At 40.8% G+C, this 21,387-nt stretch overlaps 1 protein-coding gene across 1 annotated transcript in view; it reads right to left on the reverse strand.

The window, feature by feature from the left end:
- Window positions 1–20,338, reverse strand: part of phc2b (polyhomeotic homolog 2b (Drosophila)) — a 32,023-nt gene extending 11,685 nt beyond the window's left edge. Inside the window, exons 1-7 of the mRNA XM_069149046.1 lie at window positions 20,255–20,338; window positions 9,732–10,086; window positions 7,978–8,139; window positions 7,752–7,829; window positions 7,362–7,523; window positions 6,023–6,157; window positions 5,397–5,688 (exon numbers count right to left, since the gene is read on the reverse strand). Coding sequence (XP_069005147.1) covers window positions 5,397–5,688; window positions 6,023–6,157; window positions 7,362–7,523; window positions 7,752–7,829; window positions 7,978–8,139; window positions 9,732–10,028 — 1,126 coding nt within the window. The 5' untranslated portion in view covers window positions 10,029–10,086; window positions 20,255–20,338. The remainder of the gene's footprint in view (window positions 1–5,396; window positions 5,689–6,022; window positions 6,158–7,361; window positions 7,524–7,751; window positions 7,830–7,977; window positions 8,140–9,731; window positions 10,087–20,254) is intronic.
- Between the last annotated feature and the right edge of the window lie 1,049 nt (window positions 20,339–21,387).

Below are 21,387 nucleotides of genomic sequence, written 5' to 3' on the forward strand. Positions count from 1 at the left end.
TATACTAGAACAGATTAACAGCAGTGTTAAAGATGAAAAGAACTTATAAACATCACGCGACAACTTCGTTTGGCACGGAAAGTTCAAACAATTAAAAAAAAACGCATTAGCCTTTTCCCAGAACTTTAAACTGGATGACATGGTGTTCTTTAGCAAAAGTTGTTTGCTCAGTTGTCTTACTGCATGCGATGGCCAAACAAATATGCTTATAAAAACAAAGGAAGCGCTTACATTAATGCCAGCAGTCTTTTATTGTACAATTTTGGCCTGATAATGCACCTTAATAAAAACTTAGTGGCCGCAAAAAAAACATTATAATTCATCTAATTGCTAACATTGACGTGTGCACCAAATTCCAAGGCAATCCTTTAAATATGTTTTAGTAGAGCTTATTAAAACCACAAATGTCAGCCTCACTGTGACGCTAAAGTTAAAGTGATCGGTTTCCTAAAGTCATCCAGTAGTTGAGATATTTTAGAACGGACCAAAGACATAGACTGAAACACAACCTCACCATGACCTGATCCACAGTGATAGTGCGGCCAAAAACACAGTAACTGAACCTGGACTTGTTATCGTTTTTTCAAACTTCCATTTCCGAGCTCAAGAATGGTCTTGCATGGTTATCTTTAAAAACAAAACAGACAGGGAGACCTCAGTGTGATGGATGAAATCATAACATATCAACAGGCCTGTCTCCATGATGGTGTAAAGGTAAAAGTGGACTTTAAGATTTTTTTTTTTTTTTCCAAGCTACATAAGTCATAATGGCAAAATCTAATGACAAATTAGTGAAATCAATCCAAGAAGTCAACATGTAAATCAGTCAGGGAAGAGCTGATTAATGACACAGAGGAGGAGTAAAACTATGGGAAAAGTAGTGTTTGATACTAGTGTTTGATCCACACAAAAGACACCCATTACTGCTGAAACCACACTCAACAGTTAATATATGGTAGTTGAAGTCAATTGACTTGACATTGTTTTTCCATGGGGGAGATCAACGATTATGCTGTGGTAAAAAAAAACAACAAACAAAAAAAACAGTAGAAAGCTGCCTCATGGGTGTCATAAAGCATCAACAATCACTTGGAATCGAATAGTGGCACATTTTGAGCAAAACCACACTGAAGCATGAGATTCACAGCCTCCGTCTGGGCGAAGGAGGGGGATTTCTGAATCAGAACACGCACCGGATACAAGCAGCCCTTCTCATGAATCCTGACAGCTTTCTCAAGGCCCTAATAAGGAACAGAACCAAGTCTTGGAAGAGGAGGAAGACAGGGAAATTAATTTAAATGCTATCCCCCCCCCCCCCCCTCAAGGTCTTGGGATTAAGGACTGAATGACTCAGGCCCCAACGCCCCCACACGCACACGCACACACATACACACACACACACACACACACACACAGTTCACACAATCTGTAGTATGTGACAGTGGTCTCCACTCCCCCAAAGTCATGACTGTCTGTAGACCTCCTACTCTATCTGTGTATTGTTGTGCAATGTCCTGAGATTGAGGACAGTAGGCATTCCTTTTAGCGTTTGCAGCACCAGCCCCTGGAAAATCCCAGAGTTTCCACATTCTCACTGGCTGCCGCTTCGGCTTACTTTCTTGCAACACGTTCCCACCTACAACAAACCGGCAACAGCAGGCCTTAACGTCGTCGATTAAAAACCCGGTCTGCTGATACTTTATCGAGTGAGTCATCAGGAAGAAAACAAAAATCACACCCCTCCGGATTTTTTAGCAGAGGCAACGTGTACAGTCAGACTGTGTTTTCATACCGACAGAAGGAGATGAAGTGAAATGCTGAGTGTCCGTTTTATCAAACAATAAAGGAGTGATGAGTCAGGGGAATACTTAATAGTCTAAAAAGTTTTTTGTTTTTTAAAAAAAGGGGTTACATCAGTGTTGAAGTTTTCGTCTTTCCAAAGTTTTTTTTTGTAATTATATGCTATAAGTGATGCTGGCAACTGATACTCTAGCTAATAGCGATATGACTATGCCAAGCCACAGACAACATAAGCACATTGCAGATCTGGTGTTTTCATCGGTGAGCGCGGGGCTTTTGGGGGTTCCCTGCTGTGGTTTTATAGTAACGTGCGGGCTCTTTTTTTTTTTTTGCCAAGTGAAAGCGATGAAACTCTTACTGCTGCAGCCAGACGGACTTTACTTTTGTTTCCAGCCCAATTCTTATTCAAGTGATGCAGACTGACTCTTGTTTGTGGCACTCACAGACACATCGCCCGATCAGATGAAACCTGACAACCAAAAATAACAACCACGAATAATCATTCCTCCCCCATGTTTGTTCTTCTCTCAGGCGAGATGATTCTCTGTGGCGTCACAATAAGCACGAGTTAGGTATTATGACCGAAGGGAGTTTGATAAACAATTTCAATAATTACGTCCAGGTTTCCGAGTTTGTTACTTGTGAAAATAGAGCCTCTTTAATTCTTTACTACGATATCATCTGTGTAGGACATTTATCTGACCTTCAAACAGTAGTGCAAGATGTATTCAGACCTTTTACATCAGTTAAAGATGTAATATTACACAGCAGAAATAGTTAAAGCAGGAAAAATAGTGTTGAAAAAAAAAAAAAAATATATATATATATATATATATAAAAAAAAAACTTGCATGGAGTACGAAAACTAAAAGGCAACAGAATAGTCCTTATGAGAGCTCATTATTTTATCATATATTGTATTAATAAAGGATTATTTCTGATAAATTATTCAACATTGTAAAGTTGTGGCGCTCATTTTAACTTGTACTGGTGGATAAGACAGTAGGTTTTCTGTGCAAGATCTTGATCAGCAGCTGTCAGATAATTGTAGTTGAATAAAAAATGAAATAGTGTAAAGTGGAATTACTGAAGTACCTCAAATTTCTGAGGTAAGTGAGCTAAAAATGAGCCAAAAATGGGCGACCCAATATGCCGCATGGGCGCACAATACATCAGCGCTGAGTTCTTGGTTCAGTTCCCAGCTGGTCAGACCTTTACAAACTGTCGTCCCAGAATAAAGGCAAAATGCCAAGAAGAAAGAGTCATTAATATGACTCACAAAGAGCTATCAGGCTCCTCTCTTGAGGAACCGGCCCCGAGTTGAAGTTCAGGAAGCAGACACTCTCTACTTTTGAGGATGGATTTAAAAATGTCCTTTCTGATAAAAGAACCATCTCCTAGGTATGCTCTCTTTTTGGTCTCCATACTTTGTGTGCCACTATTGCACATTGTTTTAACGTTTTCTTAACACAAGTCGCCAGTACTGACTAAAGAGGCCCTGGCTAATAACATCAGTAATCACAGTCTGTTACTAAAAAGCCACAATCACAGACAGTGTGATATTAACACCCATTACCAGCCAGAAGCAAAATCTCTTTTTTCCTGTACCTTTGCCCTTTCTATTGACTCTAAAAGATCCCTAACCATTAAAGTAGTTGTTGAAATGTAGGATCTTAAAAAAAAAAAGTGGCATGTTGGTATAAAAAGTTTTGTAAATTTTAGCCTAGAAATGAAAAGTGCATATTGACCCAGTCAAATTGAACAAATTGAATCTAAGCTTTTATCCTAATCTGAATCCCAGCAGCCAGCCATGCAGCCTCTTCTCCTGCTGTGTGTATTAACTCCCCAGCATCTCATGTGCACACCTGTCCCTCGTGGCCTGCTGCTATGGCAACCCATGTTAATTTTTTTCAGACCGCATGCAGCCAGATTTTCAGCTTCCATCCTCCTTTTCATTTTATGTGAATCCATTAATGAAACAAAGCACGACGCAGTTGTGCACTGACACGCTCAGATAATCCCTCAACCCCCTTTCCATCACAAACACACAAGCCCAAAAACACACACAAATAGGCAGACAAAAAAAAAAAAAAACTAAAACAAAAACCTGCATTAACAGCTTTCAATATATAAAATGTTTACAATCATCCACAGATACATGGATATAATAATTGCACAAACACACATTATCTTATGAAGTGTGGTGTCTTATCAGGGCCGTCTTGAGAATGAAGAAATGCATCTGAAGGGGCTTATCCAGTTAACAAACTGGACCTAATTTGACGTAATCAGCTTGTGCTGCTGGCACATAAACAACCATTCATACTAAAACAAATAAATAAAGAAAAAACAGCCGCTGACTTTCAATTATGCAATAAGTGGTTTAAAAAGACCCTTGCGTGGCAGTGTGCCTTACACAGTTTCTAGTTCACAGAGCCGCGAAACTGTTCCAGACACAACCCATCACACTGCCTTTAATACAGCTGCTTTCGCCCCTTTAGGTGAGTGAATAGATTTGTGATGCAGGCCTTGGCATGTCACGGCAGCAGCCGAGAAGAAGCCATTAAAAGTGTAAAGTGTAAAAACTTGTTCCTCATCCAATCTTACTATAAACACGATAGCACGTTTCTACTGTATGTGACAGGTGCCTGAAACGCAGAGTCTATTTTAGGGCTTAAAATGTACATCTGTTATGAAAATGGCGTACGCAGCAGTTGGCAGCAAATCCATCTGTTTAATTTATCTAACCACAAAAAATGAAAACAAACCTCCTATGGAACACAGTGTCAGTACAGAAATAATATGAACCCATTACAACTGTGGACTGTTTACATTTCACATATACTCCACTTGCTCTGCAACCCATGTGGAACAGCAGGGTTACATACTTTGCTGGATATGTGAACACTTTGATCTATCAGAGACACGAGAGGAAAGGTTAGGGGTTACCAAAGTCCTCAGGATTCATCCTCTGGGGACCATGAGTGTTTTTACATAGTTTTCTGGCAATCCACCCAGTAGTAGTAGACAGACGGACTGATGCCATCATTCATAAAGCAAAAGCAGAAGCTAAATGCGACTAATACTTTGTAGTATTTCATATTATTTACAGCATTTTAAGGGGTTTACTTGAAGTTTTATGACTGAATATTTTGTATCAAAAAAAATTTTTTTTTATTTCTTGCCAACCTCCATGTTCAGTAAATAACCAAGTCTGGGAATCTTATGATGCATTTAATGCTCACGTTTGGTTTGTGACACTTGGTTCTGTAAACACATATGGTGTCTTCTTAGAGAAACGGGTTAGATACCAATCGAGGCTGTAACTGATTAATTAGGAGATAACCTTCTTGATGTGAATGTACTAATATAGCCGGTATATACCATGATATAATAATATTAAATATTCAGTGTAAAATAAAACAAAGAAAAGTACCAAATAGATCCTCATAATTTTTTAAATGACACCTATTTATCTATTAGCAAGATATTTGTGTTTTAAAGTTTAATATTCATATTATTTTCCTTCATAGACCACTAAATGCCTTTTCGTGAGAGACACTGTATTCTGTGGGGGATTTAATGTCTCCACTTACCTGGAGCAATCAGAGGCTGAGCGCTGACAGCTGTGACACTGCGGCTCATGTTTATAGCTCGCACTTCTGTCACCGTTGCACTGTCGCCCTTCTTCCCTCCTTCAGCGGGAGTCTCGGTAGAGCTGGCCTTCCCCCCAGCGGAGGCCTGGGTGCCTTGGCTTGGATTCTTGATGAGTGAGGCCGGCTGAATGGGTACAGGACTCTGCTTCAGACTGAGGGCCTGCAGGGTCTGAGTCTGAGAGGACGTGGTCGCCCCCTGCTGGCCACGGATGGCCAGATTCTGGACCTGGTTCTGGGGAGACACAAAAAGATGGATATTCACACCAACAGATTTATAACTTGGCTAAAAAAAAAATAAAAAAAAGAAGTGGATTTTTATTAGTGTTTTACAACAACTGTTTTCATTACAAAATTAAGGAAGATGAATTTCACAGGGCTTTTAATGGTAAACCAATGCAGCGGATTACGCTGCTGGGACTATGGGGTTTTTCATTTATTATTGATCTGCTAAATGCATGAAAATCTTCTCTGTATACATTTTTATTTACTTAAGGGATCCAGACAGGGATAATAACATTATATGTCATTTCATAGGTGATAATATGTTGCATTGAGCCTTAAGCTACCTGTGAGGAGGCCTGCGTGGAGCTTTCTGATTGGACAGCCGTCACTGTGGTGGCTGGGGTGAAGATGAGCTGTGAGGACAGAGGAACAGCCCGGCCCAGGCTCCTGGCCACCTGCACCAGGTTACTTTGCTGGGCCTGAAAAGTACAAAATGCAAAAGATAAAAATGAGAACTGAAATGAGCAATATTAAAATATAACATAATATCACTCAAAGAACCTTATTTACTTGCTTTTTAGAGAGCCAATGTTGTCTCAGTCTTGCATTTTTACCACTATGGAGTGACAGAAATCTATCGTTTTTAATTTCTATCTTTTAAAGTATATATAAAACTGAACACATTAATTCCAAAGTGAGGATTATGTAGATATTAATGACTTATTTACATAAAAATAAGACGAACCTCTGCGGGGCTCTGTGCTCATATGCACAAATCCGACACCAGAGGACTGCACCACAAATTAAACCCATGTAATCTACTGTGAGCTGACAAATCTAACCCATCTAACAATCTAGATATATACTGTACTGTATATACTGTGCATTTTATATTTTATATTTAAGATTTTTTTTACTATTTTACTGCTATTTTATTGCTTTCTATGATTCTATTATTATCTTATTGCTTCCTGTATGCTGCTGTCGCAAAAAAATTTCCCCTCAGGGATTAATAAAGTAACTACCTAACTTAACCTAATCTAATGAGGTGACAGGAACAGTGTGAGCCAGCTGTGCAGCTGATGGCAAATTGAAACCGACAAGTTACCAACCAGCTGTACCAAAATAAGCCCCTCATACGGTATATTCTTTTGGCAATCCTTTTCTTTAAAAAAACAAAAACAACAACAACTGGACCTAAAAAGGAGATCGCAAAAAAAATTCTTCTGAGCATTCATGCACATTCAAAACGTTGCTTTCTGTGTTAGTAATGACGCCTCTGGTGTCCAACAGATAATCCTGACCAGCCACTCTGGTGGCAAAATGAGAATAAAGCAGACACGTAGAGAGAGAGAGAGAGAGAGAGAGAGAGAGAGAGAGAGAGAGAGAGAGAGAGAGAGAGAGAGAGAGAGAGAGACACACACACACACACACACACACACACACACACACACACACACACACACACACACACACACACACACACACACACACACACACACACACACACACACACACAGCCCAAAAGACACACTTAGTCCCCAGGGGACAGATTTTGAGTGGGACTGCACACATTTATTCAAGCAGTATATGAGTGTGCTTTTTTTTTTTTTTTTTTTAATGCATGTATGCACGCTTATGTAAACGTGTCCGTGGCTATGCTCCTCGTCTCTGCAGTCTCACCATCTGTGCACGCAGGTACATCTGTGCCTGGCTGGCCGTGAGAGTGGGGCTGGATGAGCTGCCCAGCAGAACAGCCTGCTGGGAAATACTGGTTGGGGTGGAACTAATGCTCTGGGCCCGGCTGATCAGCTGTGCTGCCGCTGGGGAGGTGGTCAGGTTGATCTATGGAGAGCGATAAACAGGGAAATATGTTCATAGACCCATTTGTTGTCATTTTTACTACTCAATATGTTATCAGAAGGGTTTCATCTCTTCAAAAGAGACAGGAGCACGGCAGCCAGCTGCTAGCGTCCTGGTTTTTAAGTCTGCTAAATTCCACAATGATCTACCTAGACAAAGGTAATTTAAAGAGGCTTTCAAGAGGAAGACAACACTTCAAACTACACTTACCGTAGTCTGAGTAGTTCCGGTTTGCTGAGCTGAAGTGCCATTCTGTGAAGAGCTTTGCCGGCCAGCTGCGATACTGGCCTATCACAATTCAAGAGACAGATGGGAAGGAGAAACGGAGAGTTTAGTACATTTTCTGAAACATGTCCTGTAGCAGCTCCACAATAACAGCAATCACCTTCGTCACTACAACGTGAAAAGGAACTTTGTGTGATGACCGTTCGCTGACCTGCTGTACAGCAGCCAGGCTCTGGAGCTGAGCGGTGCTGAGGCTGTGCTGCTGCTGGAGGGCTGCAGTCTGCAGCATCAGATGTTGCTGCTGAGCGGCGTACATCTGCTGCAGGTACTGTGCTGCCGTGTTCGGCTGTCTGTGTAACGCCTGCTGGAATACCTGCAAAACAAGACAGTGACACGTGTTACGTTTAATGCGGGTCGAAGGGTGGAAAAGTTAACCACGTTGAAAACTGAACAGTCAGACATTCGGCTAAAGAAACACAACCGCAACCCCCTTCCACATGCTGCATAAAATATCAAAAATAGCTGTCAAAAACCAAAACCTATGTGCCTGTGCTGCATGTTTTTGTGTGCCAGAGTGGGCGACCTTTCCCTCTCTTCCACCTGCTTCGAGCCATCATTCCTACACTAAAAGTACATGTCAATAAATACAATTCATTTAAAATAAAGTTTCAATTTTATTTAGCGCTGAAACAACTGATTTAAGTTGATTAATCAATCAACAAAATATTAATCGTCAACTTTAAAAGCAAAAAATATATTCATGATTCAAGCTTCTCAAACATGACAATCTGCTGCTCTTCCTCGTCTCACATCATTATGAAGTAAAAAAGGGTTGAGTTTCAAGACATCACCTTGAGCTTAAAAATGTGACCTTGTTGTTATTTGCTAGTTTTTTTTTACAGACCAAACTACTTACTTTCTCAATCAATCAATAAAAAAAAAAGTAAAAATATCAAGTCCTATCTGCGGCAGAATAAAAGTGTATTGAATCAGAGTGTATTGTATCAATGGTGCAGTGGTTAGCATTGTCGGCTCACAGCCTTTCTGTGTGGCGTCTGCATGTTCTCCCTGTGCCTGCGTGGGTTCTCCGGGTGCTCCGGCTTCCTCCCACCATCCAAAAGGATGCATCTCAGGTTCATTGGTGATTCTACAAATTGCCTTTTGGTGTGAATGGTCTTTGTTTCCGTCCGTCTCTGTGTGTTGGGCCTGTGACCTGTCCAAGGTTTACCTCAGAAGTCCCTCAGAGAAGTCTTAACATTTCTGTGACCTAATTATAACAGCTAAACCTCAGCCAGTGGAAACGGCTCTCCTCACCCTTCACCTCTGTAAGTGCCCTCCACCATGTTGCCGAGTAACCAGAGAGGATGTTGACCTGTAGTCGATGGTGTCAAAGAACCATCCGGACCCGCAACCTCGCGGAATGAGAAAAATTAGCAGAGGTGGAATACATGCATGCAATCAGCTCTCACTGACCATAAATGACCAGCAGTCCTTTATGCTCAGAGGGCTTCTGGGTGACAATAGTGTTTGCCTTTTAAATGTGACCAAGCTGAGTGCAAGAAAAGGAGGGCTTAATATAACAATAACCCTGCTGTCAAAGCTAAAGTCAGCACTAAAAGTTGAGTGGACCTTATTCAGAGTGGAAGTAAGCCTGTGTAGAGGTTTATCCTGGGGTCAAAGGGTGATGAGCACTAAAGCACAGAAAGCATTCCTTCCTTCAGCTTCGAGAAATCCTGTGAAATTACCATTCATGTGAGTTTCCTTCATCGGGAAGACAAATACCTCATATATCACTAATTAACTTGCAAATAAAAAGATGAATTATCAAACAGGGATATGTATGTGGCTTCATGAGGACCAACAGATGGCAGTAGAGTAAAGAAAGTGCTGCAAGTCATAATGATGCACATAATTCCCCGACTTAATATGTTCCAAGCCATTTTATTACAACACCAAGACACTCACCTGCACTGTTTGTCGGTCAGGTAATCCACTGTAAACAGATATCTGAGGCACTGCCGGTCTTCCTGCTGTAGTACTACTGCTGGCAATGCTGCCAGTGTTACTACTACTATTATTACTGCTAGTGGATGTGGCAGCAGTAGTAGTAGTAGTAGTAGTAGCAGCGGCACTACTACTACTGCTGCTGCTGTTGACAGCTGTGGTGCTAGGGGAGCTGGTCGTGGTGGAGGAGGAGGTGGTGGAGGCGGTGGTCCCGGTGTTGCTGGCAGCGGAGGCAGGGGCCCCTGGCTCACTCTCCATGGTGCCCTCTGCTCTTCTCACCTTTGACCCCCGGCTCTTCTGAATGGCTCTCCTGTGCCTTGAAGAGGGAGGGGGGGGGGGGGGGGGGGGGGGGGGGGGGGGGGGAAGGAGAGGACATAAGAAAAAGGCCACGCCGTAGACGCTCTTTGAACATAAACCTGGGAAATAGGTTTCTATAACTACATGACAAGCAGACAAACCACTGAACTCAGTACACCCGAACATGGCAGTTAATAAACAGCTCAACATCGTGTCAATGTATGATCAGCAACATACGTAAAATGTCAGGGAAGTCATTAAATCATAAATCAGAGATGAATCATTAAGCAAATGTGAACTTTTCCATCCGTCTGCCAGTTTTTTTCTATTCAAGATTCAAAGGCTCAAAACTTACAAGATGTGGTTCAAAAGACACCGAAAGATGTTCAAATTTATCTGCAAACCTCGACGAGTAAAATCTTCATCACTTAGCTAATTCAAAACAATAAGCAAAAACTTTGGTAATCTTTGAATTATTTAAGACACACTTTAGGCAAAAATACAAGTATTTGACCAGGTATAACTTTGTAAATGTGAGTATTTACTGGTTTTCTAAGTCTTTGGGTTTTGGACCACAATAAGGACAGTAATGTTTGAGCAGTTCAACCTGGCCTTCATTAAAATGTGATGGGAATTTGTCGCTGCTTTTTGGCAATTCTTTCACACTCTATAGACCAAATGATGAGTTGGTTATTTAATAATATAATCATCCACTACATCAATAATGAAAACGCTCGTTAGTTGAAGCCCTGCATGAGGCATGAGCAAAACATATGAATTAATAAGGAGCTACGTATTCAATAATTGATGATCACCAAAGAGCTGAAATGAATATAGGCACCACCAAAAAAAAATAAAAAAAAAAAAATAAAAAAAAAAATCTAAATTTGAATTTGGTTATCATGTTCATGCGTTTTCTTCTTGTATACTACAAGTATGAGTGAAATATGTTTTTATGGAGGTTTAATCAATGGTAATGACTTCCAAAAAAAAATATATATTTCAAAAAGTATTTTAATAATCTCTCAACCATTTTGGCTAAGCTTAAACAAAAATAGTATTGTTTGTTTGTTTGACAAAACAAGCCAATTGAAGATTTCGTTTTTACACTTTTCTGATATTTCATTGACTCAAAGTATAAATGGCTCAAACATAATTATTAGCTGCAGTCCTAAAGACTTCCTTTTGAAAGGAAAACTAATTTTCATTAGCACAACTGACCGTATATTAAATGTAGTCATAATCAAGAGCATGGTTCAAACATGAACAACAAAAACATCATATATTGTCATCTTAAACCTGGATCCATTTCAACCGCTGTCTGACAAACCAGACAAACTTGTGTCTCTGCTCACAGCTGGAACACAGCTGGCTGTTTTGCTAGTAGAACTTATTTCCATTTATTGTTGGGTTATGTAGTATTGCCTCGTGCATTTGCTTTTGGTAATGATTCTAATATATTCAAAGGCACTTTGTTGTGTCAGTTTCAAAGCAGGAATTGGTCAATTTTCATGTGTTATCATTATCATTATTATTTGAATTTTTGTTTTTACTTATTTTTTTTATTCGTGTATAAGCTGAGCCCTGAAATACACAAGTATACTACCAGGATAGGTCCCCCTGCCTTAAATCACATCTTCGCTATTCCACGGGAAAAATATGTTGGCTTTCTGTGTCACAAATCTGCAGGAAACCAGTCTCAGGTTGGAAAATGAATAACTGTCCTGCTTGTTTCAGAACAAATATAACAAAAGAATATAAAATCTGATTTGAGGAGCCTGCTCAAATAAACAATCTCTGCTCCATTTTAAGAGTACACACTAACTCAATTTTGTAAACACTTTACAATATGTCTGACTTTATTGTGTAAAAACAAGACAGAACACAGCTGGTTAGAGAAGGACATAAAATGCAATTTTGGATGTTAATGAAATCTAGTGAATTTAGTATATAAAGGAAGAGTAGTTGGCTAACAATAGTGGCCGCCCTAAATTACATGCTACATTTTGTGTTAAGAAGAACACGCACACATTTGGTGTAAGTTAATTAGGAAGGCAGCAGACTTTAATGGCAGTATGAGCCTAATAAACGCCCATGATTAGAATACAACCTCATTTTAACAGTATTTAGCCAATTAAAAAAAAAAAAAAAAAAAAAATCACATTTCTATCACATAATGTATCTCAGGGTTCTGAACCCATTTCTTCTCGACAGTCACAACCATAAGAACGAATCATTAAGGCCCCTTTCATGAAAGCCTTTTTAAGGTTGGTCCCCTGGTACTCTGCTATCCATTAGCACAGCAGGGAAATTGTTCAGACCTCTCAAGGCAGAGATGGAGGGAGCCTCAGGGTGGCAGGTGAATAGATGTGAAGAAGATGGGAGGAGAGAAAGCATCCCTTCATGGTGAAGGAGAAAAAAAAGGCAAAGATTAAGTTGTTTAAAGGATCTTAAGAAAGTTTAGAAGTCTTCCAGTATTCTGGGCTTTAATAGAAAAAGTATGTGAACTCATCAAGAACTTGACTGGTGCTAAGGAGGAGGTGGGATCAATGCGTGTGCGTGGTGGGGGCTTCAAACAGCGTGACAACCCATGAAACAGCTGAAGAAAAAAAAGAAAAAGAGGCCAAAACTGGGGGAGGGGTTCAACTCTTGAGGTTAGAGGTGTTCACATGAAGTTATGGTAGCTGCAAGGAAAATGAGCAATGGAGGGGTGAAGGTTGGGTGAGCAGGTTGAGTTTTAAAGGGGCTGGAGTGGGAAGGGGGTGTGATGGAAGTAATTAAATAAGGAGCAACGCTGCCGCCATGCCGCAATTCTTAAGCTATTTCCTCCTCCTCCTCCTCGTTATTCTTTTGAGCGGATTAGGGGCCAAAGCAAAGCTCTATAGACTACTTATGCTACAGAAGAGACTTGGAAACAAACTGCAGTCTCACCAAACCATATGCCATTCCTTAAAATGTCAAAAGCAGAACAACCCCAAAAGCTGCTGAGTGAAAATCTGGAATTTATGTTTTAATGCTGTTTGCAGAATGCCATTTGCTTTAAATTGAAAACTTTGGACGCATCATTAGGAGGGCAGAAAACAAGGATTTCATTCAAATTGCTTTAACAAACAAAACCAGAAAAATCGCAGCAAAGTCTCAGAGGTCTTGGGATAGAATCACACAAATTAAACACCACGAGCAAAAACCTAATGAAAATAGCGGCGTAACATATATTTAAGTAATTTATTGAAAATCAAACTGACCTATTTTATATGAAACAGTGCATCAATGCAAAATTGAATGTCTTCATGTTTGTGGCTGTGAAAATGCTGAATTCCAGCTCGGCACGGTGGGTTTCTGGCAGTAAACAAAGCACCACTGCTGCCAAAGCCTTCCTGCCTGCCTGCCTGCCTGCTTGCCGTCATTAGCCTACATCTGAGTCTCCTTCCCATTGCCTCCTTATGTGTGGAGAGGGGAGGGAATCCCCTCTGGTAATGATGCCTTCTACCCCGTTCTCTCTGACAGGAGTCACCCATCCATCAGTAAAGGGGTGCGATGGAGAACCCCCCCCCCAACTCCAATCCCAAATCCCACTTACACATCTACGTCTAAAATCTGGTTTTGAGCTGGTTTCAGGGAAAATCTGGTATCCACGAAGAGTGGTGAAGCAAATGTGTTTGAGAGCGCATCAAAGCAGCACCAGCAGCCTGTGCTACATTGCAAAGAGCCAGTCAACACCATAACAACACAATTTCAGCACTTTGCACCCCAAACAAGAGGACATATTGATCTACTCAAGCTGGCATGACAAAACAACAACAACTGACTGTCAGATTTGTGTCTAGAGGATCTGCTTAGCCAGCAGGACCATGAGAGCTGTTAAGAGACTGTCAGACAGACTGGCTGTCTCCACAGAGCTGACATCATAATAAGGAAGTGCTTGAGCCTCCATCAGTGTACATCCTTCAAGTCCGCATACAGGACACCTCTGATGACCCACATTAAAAAAAAAAAATACCACGAGAATGCATCTGTCAGCTGCACAAATCGATTGATGTGCGATAATGGCTTTAAGAGCGAGGAGATCCACAGAGGAATGTATGGCTGTGTGTGCGTTTTGTGAGCCCGCGTGTGGAAGGGTTGTCTGAGACAAAGCCCCCTAAACCTGGTGGTCCTACCTCCTCCGACGCCCCCAACGCGATGCTGGGGTATGATGCCCCATCCCCCGGGAGCGTGCTGTCCTCCTGCAGGATGTTGCTCCTCTTTGTCTGCCTGACTGAGTAACCGGCTGGTTGGCTGACTGACTGACTGACTGACTGAGTGAGTGAGTGAGTGAGTGAGTGAGCGTGTGCGAGGGTGTTTCTGTGCTGTATCCAAACCCCCAGCCCCTCTTGTCTACCCCCAACACACACAGCCAGCGAGCTTGTCGTCCCAGCATCAACACCCCAGTCCACCAACCAGGCCACGGCCTGCCTCCTGATTATGTGGTATCCTAGCGACAGCCAACGGGGCGCTTATGGAATCCCCGTGCAGAGCAGCATGCTCATTGGACAACGGGATCCTCTCTAATGAAGATGATGGTAATGATTCCCCTCCCCCTCTGATGCTGCCTGAATACTAAATTGTTTTAGGATGCAAAGACCCTGTAACATCAACTGTCATCATCACCTAAACTATTTTTTAAAAAGGTGACAAATGCAAGGTAATGAGGTATTTCATTAAAATGACAGCAATGAAATAGCATAATTTCTTTTTTTTGCTTAGTCTGCATCCGGCCGTCTTAAAACTGAAGGCTCCGTTTCCATTTCAGAGCCTCACTTCTGACTGCAGCTCGACAGCACAGATCTAAACCATTTATAGAATACACCATTTCTACAAAATACCCCGCAGCTCTAAGTGGGCCAATTGTGTATCATACCATCGAGGTAAGGACTGGAGCAGTGACTCAATGTCAGACCGAACAGCTAACCCACTATCTTACTGGCAGGACGGTGATCAACATTGATTTTATTTCATGATGTACACAAAGGCTAGAAAAAAAAAAAAAAAAATAGAATTGTGATCCTGCAGGACGGCCTTTACCCAGTCGGCCTCGTTATGTAAACTAGACCAATCCTGCTATAATGGCAGCATTATATCCCTGATCAAACCAATGATAGAAATCAGAACCTATGAGGGACATGTCAGCCAAATCACAGTCGGAAAGTAGGATAGACTACCTATCCCTATTAGTTAAGGAAATAAAATGCAAAACAACAAGAGTAGAAAAATTGCAAACCCCTCATAAAAGTGAAATAGGATATCTCTGCTGCTCTATTATCTCTTTAATGACAACAGAATTCATTTATGTGGAAAAGGCCAGATACAACCAGAGGATAATAGCATACTTATGGTCTGCCCCGGCACATTAACACGCCACCCGGCTGTCTGGCTGTGTGAAATGTTGCCATTTGAGTCATTTGCTGTTGCGATGCGGTATTGATTGGGGCCAACCATGCGTGAACCTCATTGATTATTATCTTCAAATTAGCATATAGATTAGCCGGAATTGCAGCCAGAAACGCAAGCCACGAGTCTCACTTGGTTAACAGAGCTGTGCAGCAGAGATGGTCAAAAACAAGAAGGCGAGACCAAGGATGGGGTGGCTGAGCTATTTGATGATGTACCTTAACACCCAAAAGCCCAGGACCTCAAATTGCCATAAAAATTAACAAAAAGAAAGCAGCCGCAGTGAAGGGAGGGCTACGGGGTGGTACAGGAAGGGGCTTTAATCACACCCCACCTTTTGTTCATCAGGCATTCAAGCTCATTATCAATTTCAAGGACACTGATGCCTAACAAGCTCTTTTGGGGAGCGGTGTGAAAATATATGGGCCTAGTTTTTAGATTTCTACATCAAAGATATTGCCAGCAAATTAATTAAAAAAAAAGTTTGCTTGAAATATACAGACTCCAATCAATCTAAAAAGTTTGAAACAATTAAACACTGTAAGTATCTGCAGCATGAGATACTAGAAAACAGCAAATCATTCCTTCCCCTTAGGCGTTGAATTTGATGGATTTGTCTGTGTCTGTCTTCAATTAATTTTCGGTGAAAAGAGCCTAATTTTATTACACAGGGGGAGACCAACATCTGCCTGCCAGACTGATTATTTTTATGGATGGAGTTTAAGTTGGTTGAAGTGTTTTTACACAGTGCACACACTGTAAGTGGAAGATCCTCATCTATGTCAGGGATTTACAGAAAATTAGTCAACAACAATTTTGATAAGTAAATCATCTTTCTTCAGTCTTTTTCCAAGTAAACTGCCAAAGACTCACAAGTGAGGACTTTCTGCTATTTTTTCCTGTTTTAAACTTTTGTAAATATCAAACTTCAAATATTCAAAGACAAAAATAGACTATGTTTGAGGGGTCAACAGAGCATACATGACAAACATAACATTTATATATACATATATATATATATATATATAGATATATATATATATATGTATATATAGTAAGGGTATAGGAGGCTTAAAGTTGAATTCAAATAGTGCAAGGCGAAGGTCAAAATCCTATCTGAATAGACAATAATACAAGAGACTTATTCTGTCTGGTAACTGAGAGAGTCTGGTAAAATCCCAATACAAAAGCCATTTTATAGATCATGTGCTCTACAAAGCAGCGTTTCCTTGGAGCACTCTTTGGTGACGCTGGGATCATCCCCTGAGGCTGATGATAGTCGATGGGTCTTGTCCAAACAGAGCAAGCAGGGCACTCGCCTTTGTTAGAGTGTGTAACACAGAGATACCATCTGATCCCGAGGCAAGATTGTTCGGGTAACTGTAATTGAGCCATCTGACTTAGTCGGACCTTGCCTTCCACAGCTGAGTAGACCAGCACAAAGAAATGCTGGCTGCTTTCCAGGTTAAGTGTGCTGCACGCGTGTACGATTCCAGCACATGTAGCCTCACGCTGTGAAGATACAAAACACTTTCATTTGGCTCTCCCGAAAGGACCCCGGCCTTTATTTTGTTTAGCTGCAGTTAGTAAGGCCTTTGCCTGCAAGGTGCAAAACTCTCCACTAGATGCTAAAAGTCGCCTGTACCGTTAATACCTCTCAAAATAAACACAGGAGAAGCACAGAGAAAGACACAAGGACAGACTGACAGGGTGCAGCAGCACTGACAGAGGAATGAAAGATGCTCCCTCTGATCTATAAATACCACAGTTTAATAGTTCTGCCAAAGCCTCCAGATTAACAGCACACTTCAATCCAGACTGTTCTATCAAAGCAGTCTCTCCGGCATCACTCTCAGGCGTCTTTCACACCGAGAGAGAAAAAAAAATAGGTCAGGTATGAGCCGAGATGAGCAGAAGCACACAAAAAAATGGAGTGCTTCACTGCCATCGTCAGAAGCCACTTCTTTTAAATGTATATCAATGCCAGCCGTGGGCTGGCCAGACATCTAAAGTACAACTTATCCAAAGGATAACAGAGAAGCCCCTTGGTCCCTGGACTCATAACTTTCAAGTAGCTTGGAGAGCTTAACTGGGTTTTATTTCTTTTATTACCTTTCTGGACTGGATTATAGCACCCAAAGTGACACAGACTTGTTATTTTATGGAGGTAAAAAATTATGAAAAGCTCTTTTTTTTACATGAACATTATTCCAATAACATATGTCACATCCCTGGTTAATGGTTAGACTGTTAACACATTAAAGAAGTCACAAAGGTCAAACCAGTAATCTATAAGCCTGTTACCCGAGATGAATACAAAGGTCATCACTTGGCAGGACCGATCTTTGACCTGATCTTACATCTTCTGAGATGTATTGGCTGATTCTGACATGTTCTGTTTCAGTGCAAAAACACAAGGACTTCACACTGTGACTGCTCTGCTTGGGCTTCAAATAAACATGGCTAAATATCACAGCTTTATTTGTATCTGCGCTGATGATAAAAACGCTGCATCTGTTGTTGCATTTCCTCCGGCAGGTAAATATTTGGAAAGCTTCTATATATCATGCTGAAAACAAGCTATTTATGTACTAAAGGGTGCAGTTTGATGTCAACTTTATTCATTCAAGCCATCTCATTTAAACATCCATACAATGTCTAAAAAGATAAACAGTCTACAATAATTACCAAATCAGACATCCACCTATGAAACAACATGTCAAGCATGCTTTTCATATGGATGCCAATAAAGACAACATAGCATTCAGCAATTTATTTTCTGATATTATGCACACCTACTAAAAACATGTATTCCAATTACAAATGTCGCATTAACTGGCACCTTGCAGAATAAGCACGTCACGTTGATCGTGAATATATTCAATAGTTGGTAGTGCAATATGCAAGTGAATGTAATGTAGGAAGCGGTGAGGAGAACATCTGACATGTAAATGATGATGTCTAAACAAAACATGCGAATCATATGTGGCTCTCACTCTCTCATGAAATAAACAAATCACTGATAAATAACACAGAACGATTCATTTAAATAACAGCCTGCTGCATCAGATCAGGTGTCAGCTGTAAGAATGGAGGTGCAAGTAATAAGCAGTAGCTCATAATTTACCCTGGCTATGTAATCTCAGGTTTTAAAAGGAGTCACTCAATTGTATCACAGCAGCTTGACATGCTTTTAAGCAGATAAAGCGAGCAGCTCCCGGCAATTAACCCCAGAGCTTTGAGGAAAACGTATGAACTTCTTCACTGAGCCTGTTGCAGCTTTTTATTCTTGAAATAAGCAAATTAGTTTGGGCATGATCTGACAAATAATTGAGATGAATAAACCTTTTGGCATGCATTAGAGAAAACTTAGATCTTTTACTTCAACCCATGAAATATTTAAGAAAAAAACGAATGTTTATATTTTTGTTGAGCATTTATCCATTAAGTGGTTTTCTGACTTAATTGGCATCAGGAATTGCACGCTGAAGAAGCACACACAAAATGTCAAACCAAGGCCATAGCAAAGCCAGTTAGCAAACAACCCAACCTGTCCATTCACGGACCTTTTGAAAAATGTATTACCTTTTAATAAAACATAAATAGGGCATGGGTGAAAGCTTTTACAACTTCAACTGACCATCAATGAGACACTACCAGTGACCAGGCAATTAACAGCAACACCTCTGATGAGCAAGCCTGTAGCTGTCCTAAATCTGATGGATCAAATATGCATTTTGGTCCATTGCGTTACTTATTTAAATAGCTTCAAATTTACTAATCCAGAATCGAGGTGTGTAAATTGCAGTGTCCTGGCTTTACAATCGTCTGGTAAAACCCACTCACTCTCATTTCATTTTGCAGATCTTGATCAAAAGCTTGACCTAACTTTGTTTGTATAAACCTGTATAATTTGGGCTTTTTGGTTTACCAAAGCGGTCTGAATATGTCACTTTAAGGTGTTGGAAATTATAAATATTGTGCGTGTTAGCCGATTTACACTCCATTAAGTCTGTTTGGTTGTTGTGCTGAACATAAATACGCCATTTAATCGTTTGTTATTTACCAGCCTCCCTGTTGAAGTGATTCATCTGAAGTGGCTGCCTTGCAAATCAAATGAGCTCCTCTCTCTGTATTATGACATTGAGTGGACCATCCTCACTTGATGACCTTCACTTGTCAACAGAACTTGCTCCTTCCTCTGTGCCAAAGGTCATGACATATGGGAACCAAAGTTCCTCATGCGTGCTTCGAGCTAACTTCAGCCACTCGTTTTTTGAAGTGATCAGGCAAAAGCTGCAACTGCAAAAAAAAAAAACATTGCAACGTTGCTTTGCAACGTGACAATTAAACGTTTCACACGCGCTTTTTTTTTTTTTTTTGTAGTCATTCAAAGCCAGATTGAACCCTCCGTTGAATTCCCATACAGAACTGGCTAACGTGAGTTTCCTGCGGGGTCGGTATTCTTCATCAGAAATGCGATTTTTTTTTTTTTTTTTTTTTTTCTAACTATATGAAGATCTGCCCACTGAACTAACATCAACGTTAGAGATCCAGCTTAGAAACAAAAATGCTTGTTGTTGCTGCTGCTGGTTTTTTTTTTTTTTTTGGAGGGGGGGGCCCCCGGGGTATAACGTTAGCTTGTGCGACCGATTAACCTCGTGCGTTCCGACACACACACACGTAAACACACACACGGTGAGTCACCCGCGATCCTAACCGTGACACCCCGTGCCAACAAGCAAAGTTTAACTCACCTCGCTGTTGCGGTAACCCTTTTCGTAGCCCTCGCTCCTCTTTTCTGGCTGCTGTTGCCTCGGTGTTGATCCTGATATTCTACACCATTTCTGGACGGTGGCTCGCTGCGCCCAACAAGGCGAGGGGCAGACCAGCGGCGGCAGCGGGGGGGCGGGGGGCGGGAGGGGGGGGGGCGGGGCCGAGCAACTCTTTTCATTTGCATTCCAAACTGGCAACGTGACGCGGGCTCGGCCAATGAGCGCAGAGTTATGACATTTCACCCCACCCCTTCCACTGTCAATCAACCCCCACACCCACCCCGCCCCGCCCCCCTCCATCTCCTTCCGTGCGCCTGTCAAGTGGCGACCGCTGTCCTGATCTCCATGGTAACAGAAGAGCTTTAACCCCTCGCGCCGCGTATTGTTTACACTACAAGTTTATGAAATCCAGCGCGGGCGACATCGATAGTGTTTACAGGAGGGCCACAGCAAAGGCGTTTTTTGTTGTTTTTTTTAAAGATGTGACACTTCCTCGACCCTCTTCAAAACAGAGGTCGCGATACAGCACCAGCAAAACGGCAGCCCCGGGGCCTCCTTTAAACATTCAGGGTTTTGTAAAGAGCACTTCAGCTGCTTGTCAGCTTAGCAGCTTTTATTTCCTTTCACTTGCAAGTGTAGAGGCATTTCCCCTCTGCATGTCACCTAAAAAACATTATTTTCATGTTTGGATAAAAAAAAAAAAAAAAAACATAACTCAACTTTTTCAAGCTTTCAGCATCTTCAGAATATTCACAAAAAAAAAAAAATCAAGAATTTTTATTTATTTTTTATTTATTTGTATTTATTTTATATTTATATATATATATATATGTTCTATATTTATATAATTATTATTTTTATATTTATATTTTATATATTTTATATATATATAAAATAAATATATATATATAATTCTTGATTGTTTTATTTATTTTATATTTATATATATATATAAAATAAATTTTAAAAAAAAATCTTGATTTTTATATATATTTATTATTTATATATATCCTCAATAAATTCTGTTTCGTGCAGCAGCGGCATCATTGGACATGTGCAGTGACGTAGTTTGTAGCCGGAGTTCAGGGTAAATGAGCTCAGTGCGTCGCTAGGGG

The sequence above is a fragment of the Embiotoca jacksoni genome, unplaced genomic scaffold, assembly GCF_022577435.1.
Source record: "Embiotoca jacksoni isolate LCO1_2020_lvr unplaced genomic scaffold, fEmbJac1.0.p SCAF_1, whole genome shotgun sequence".
Taxonomy (NCBI): domain Eukaryota; kingdom Metazoa; phylum Chordata; class Actinopteri; family Embiotocidae; genus Embiotoca; species Embiotoca jacksoni.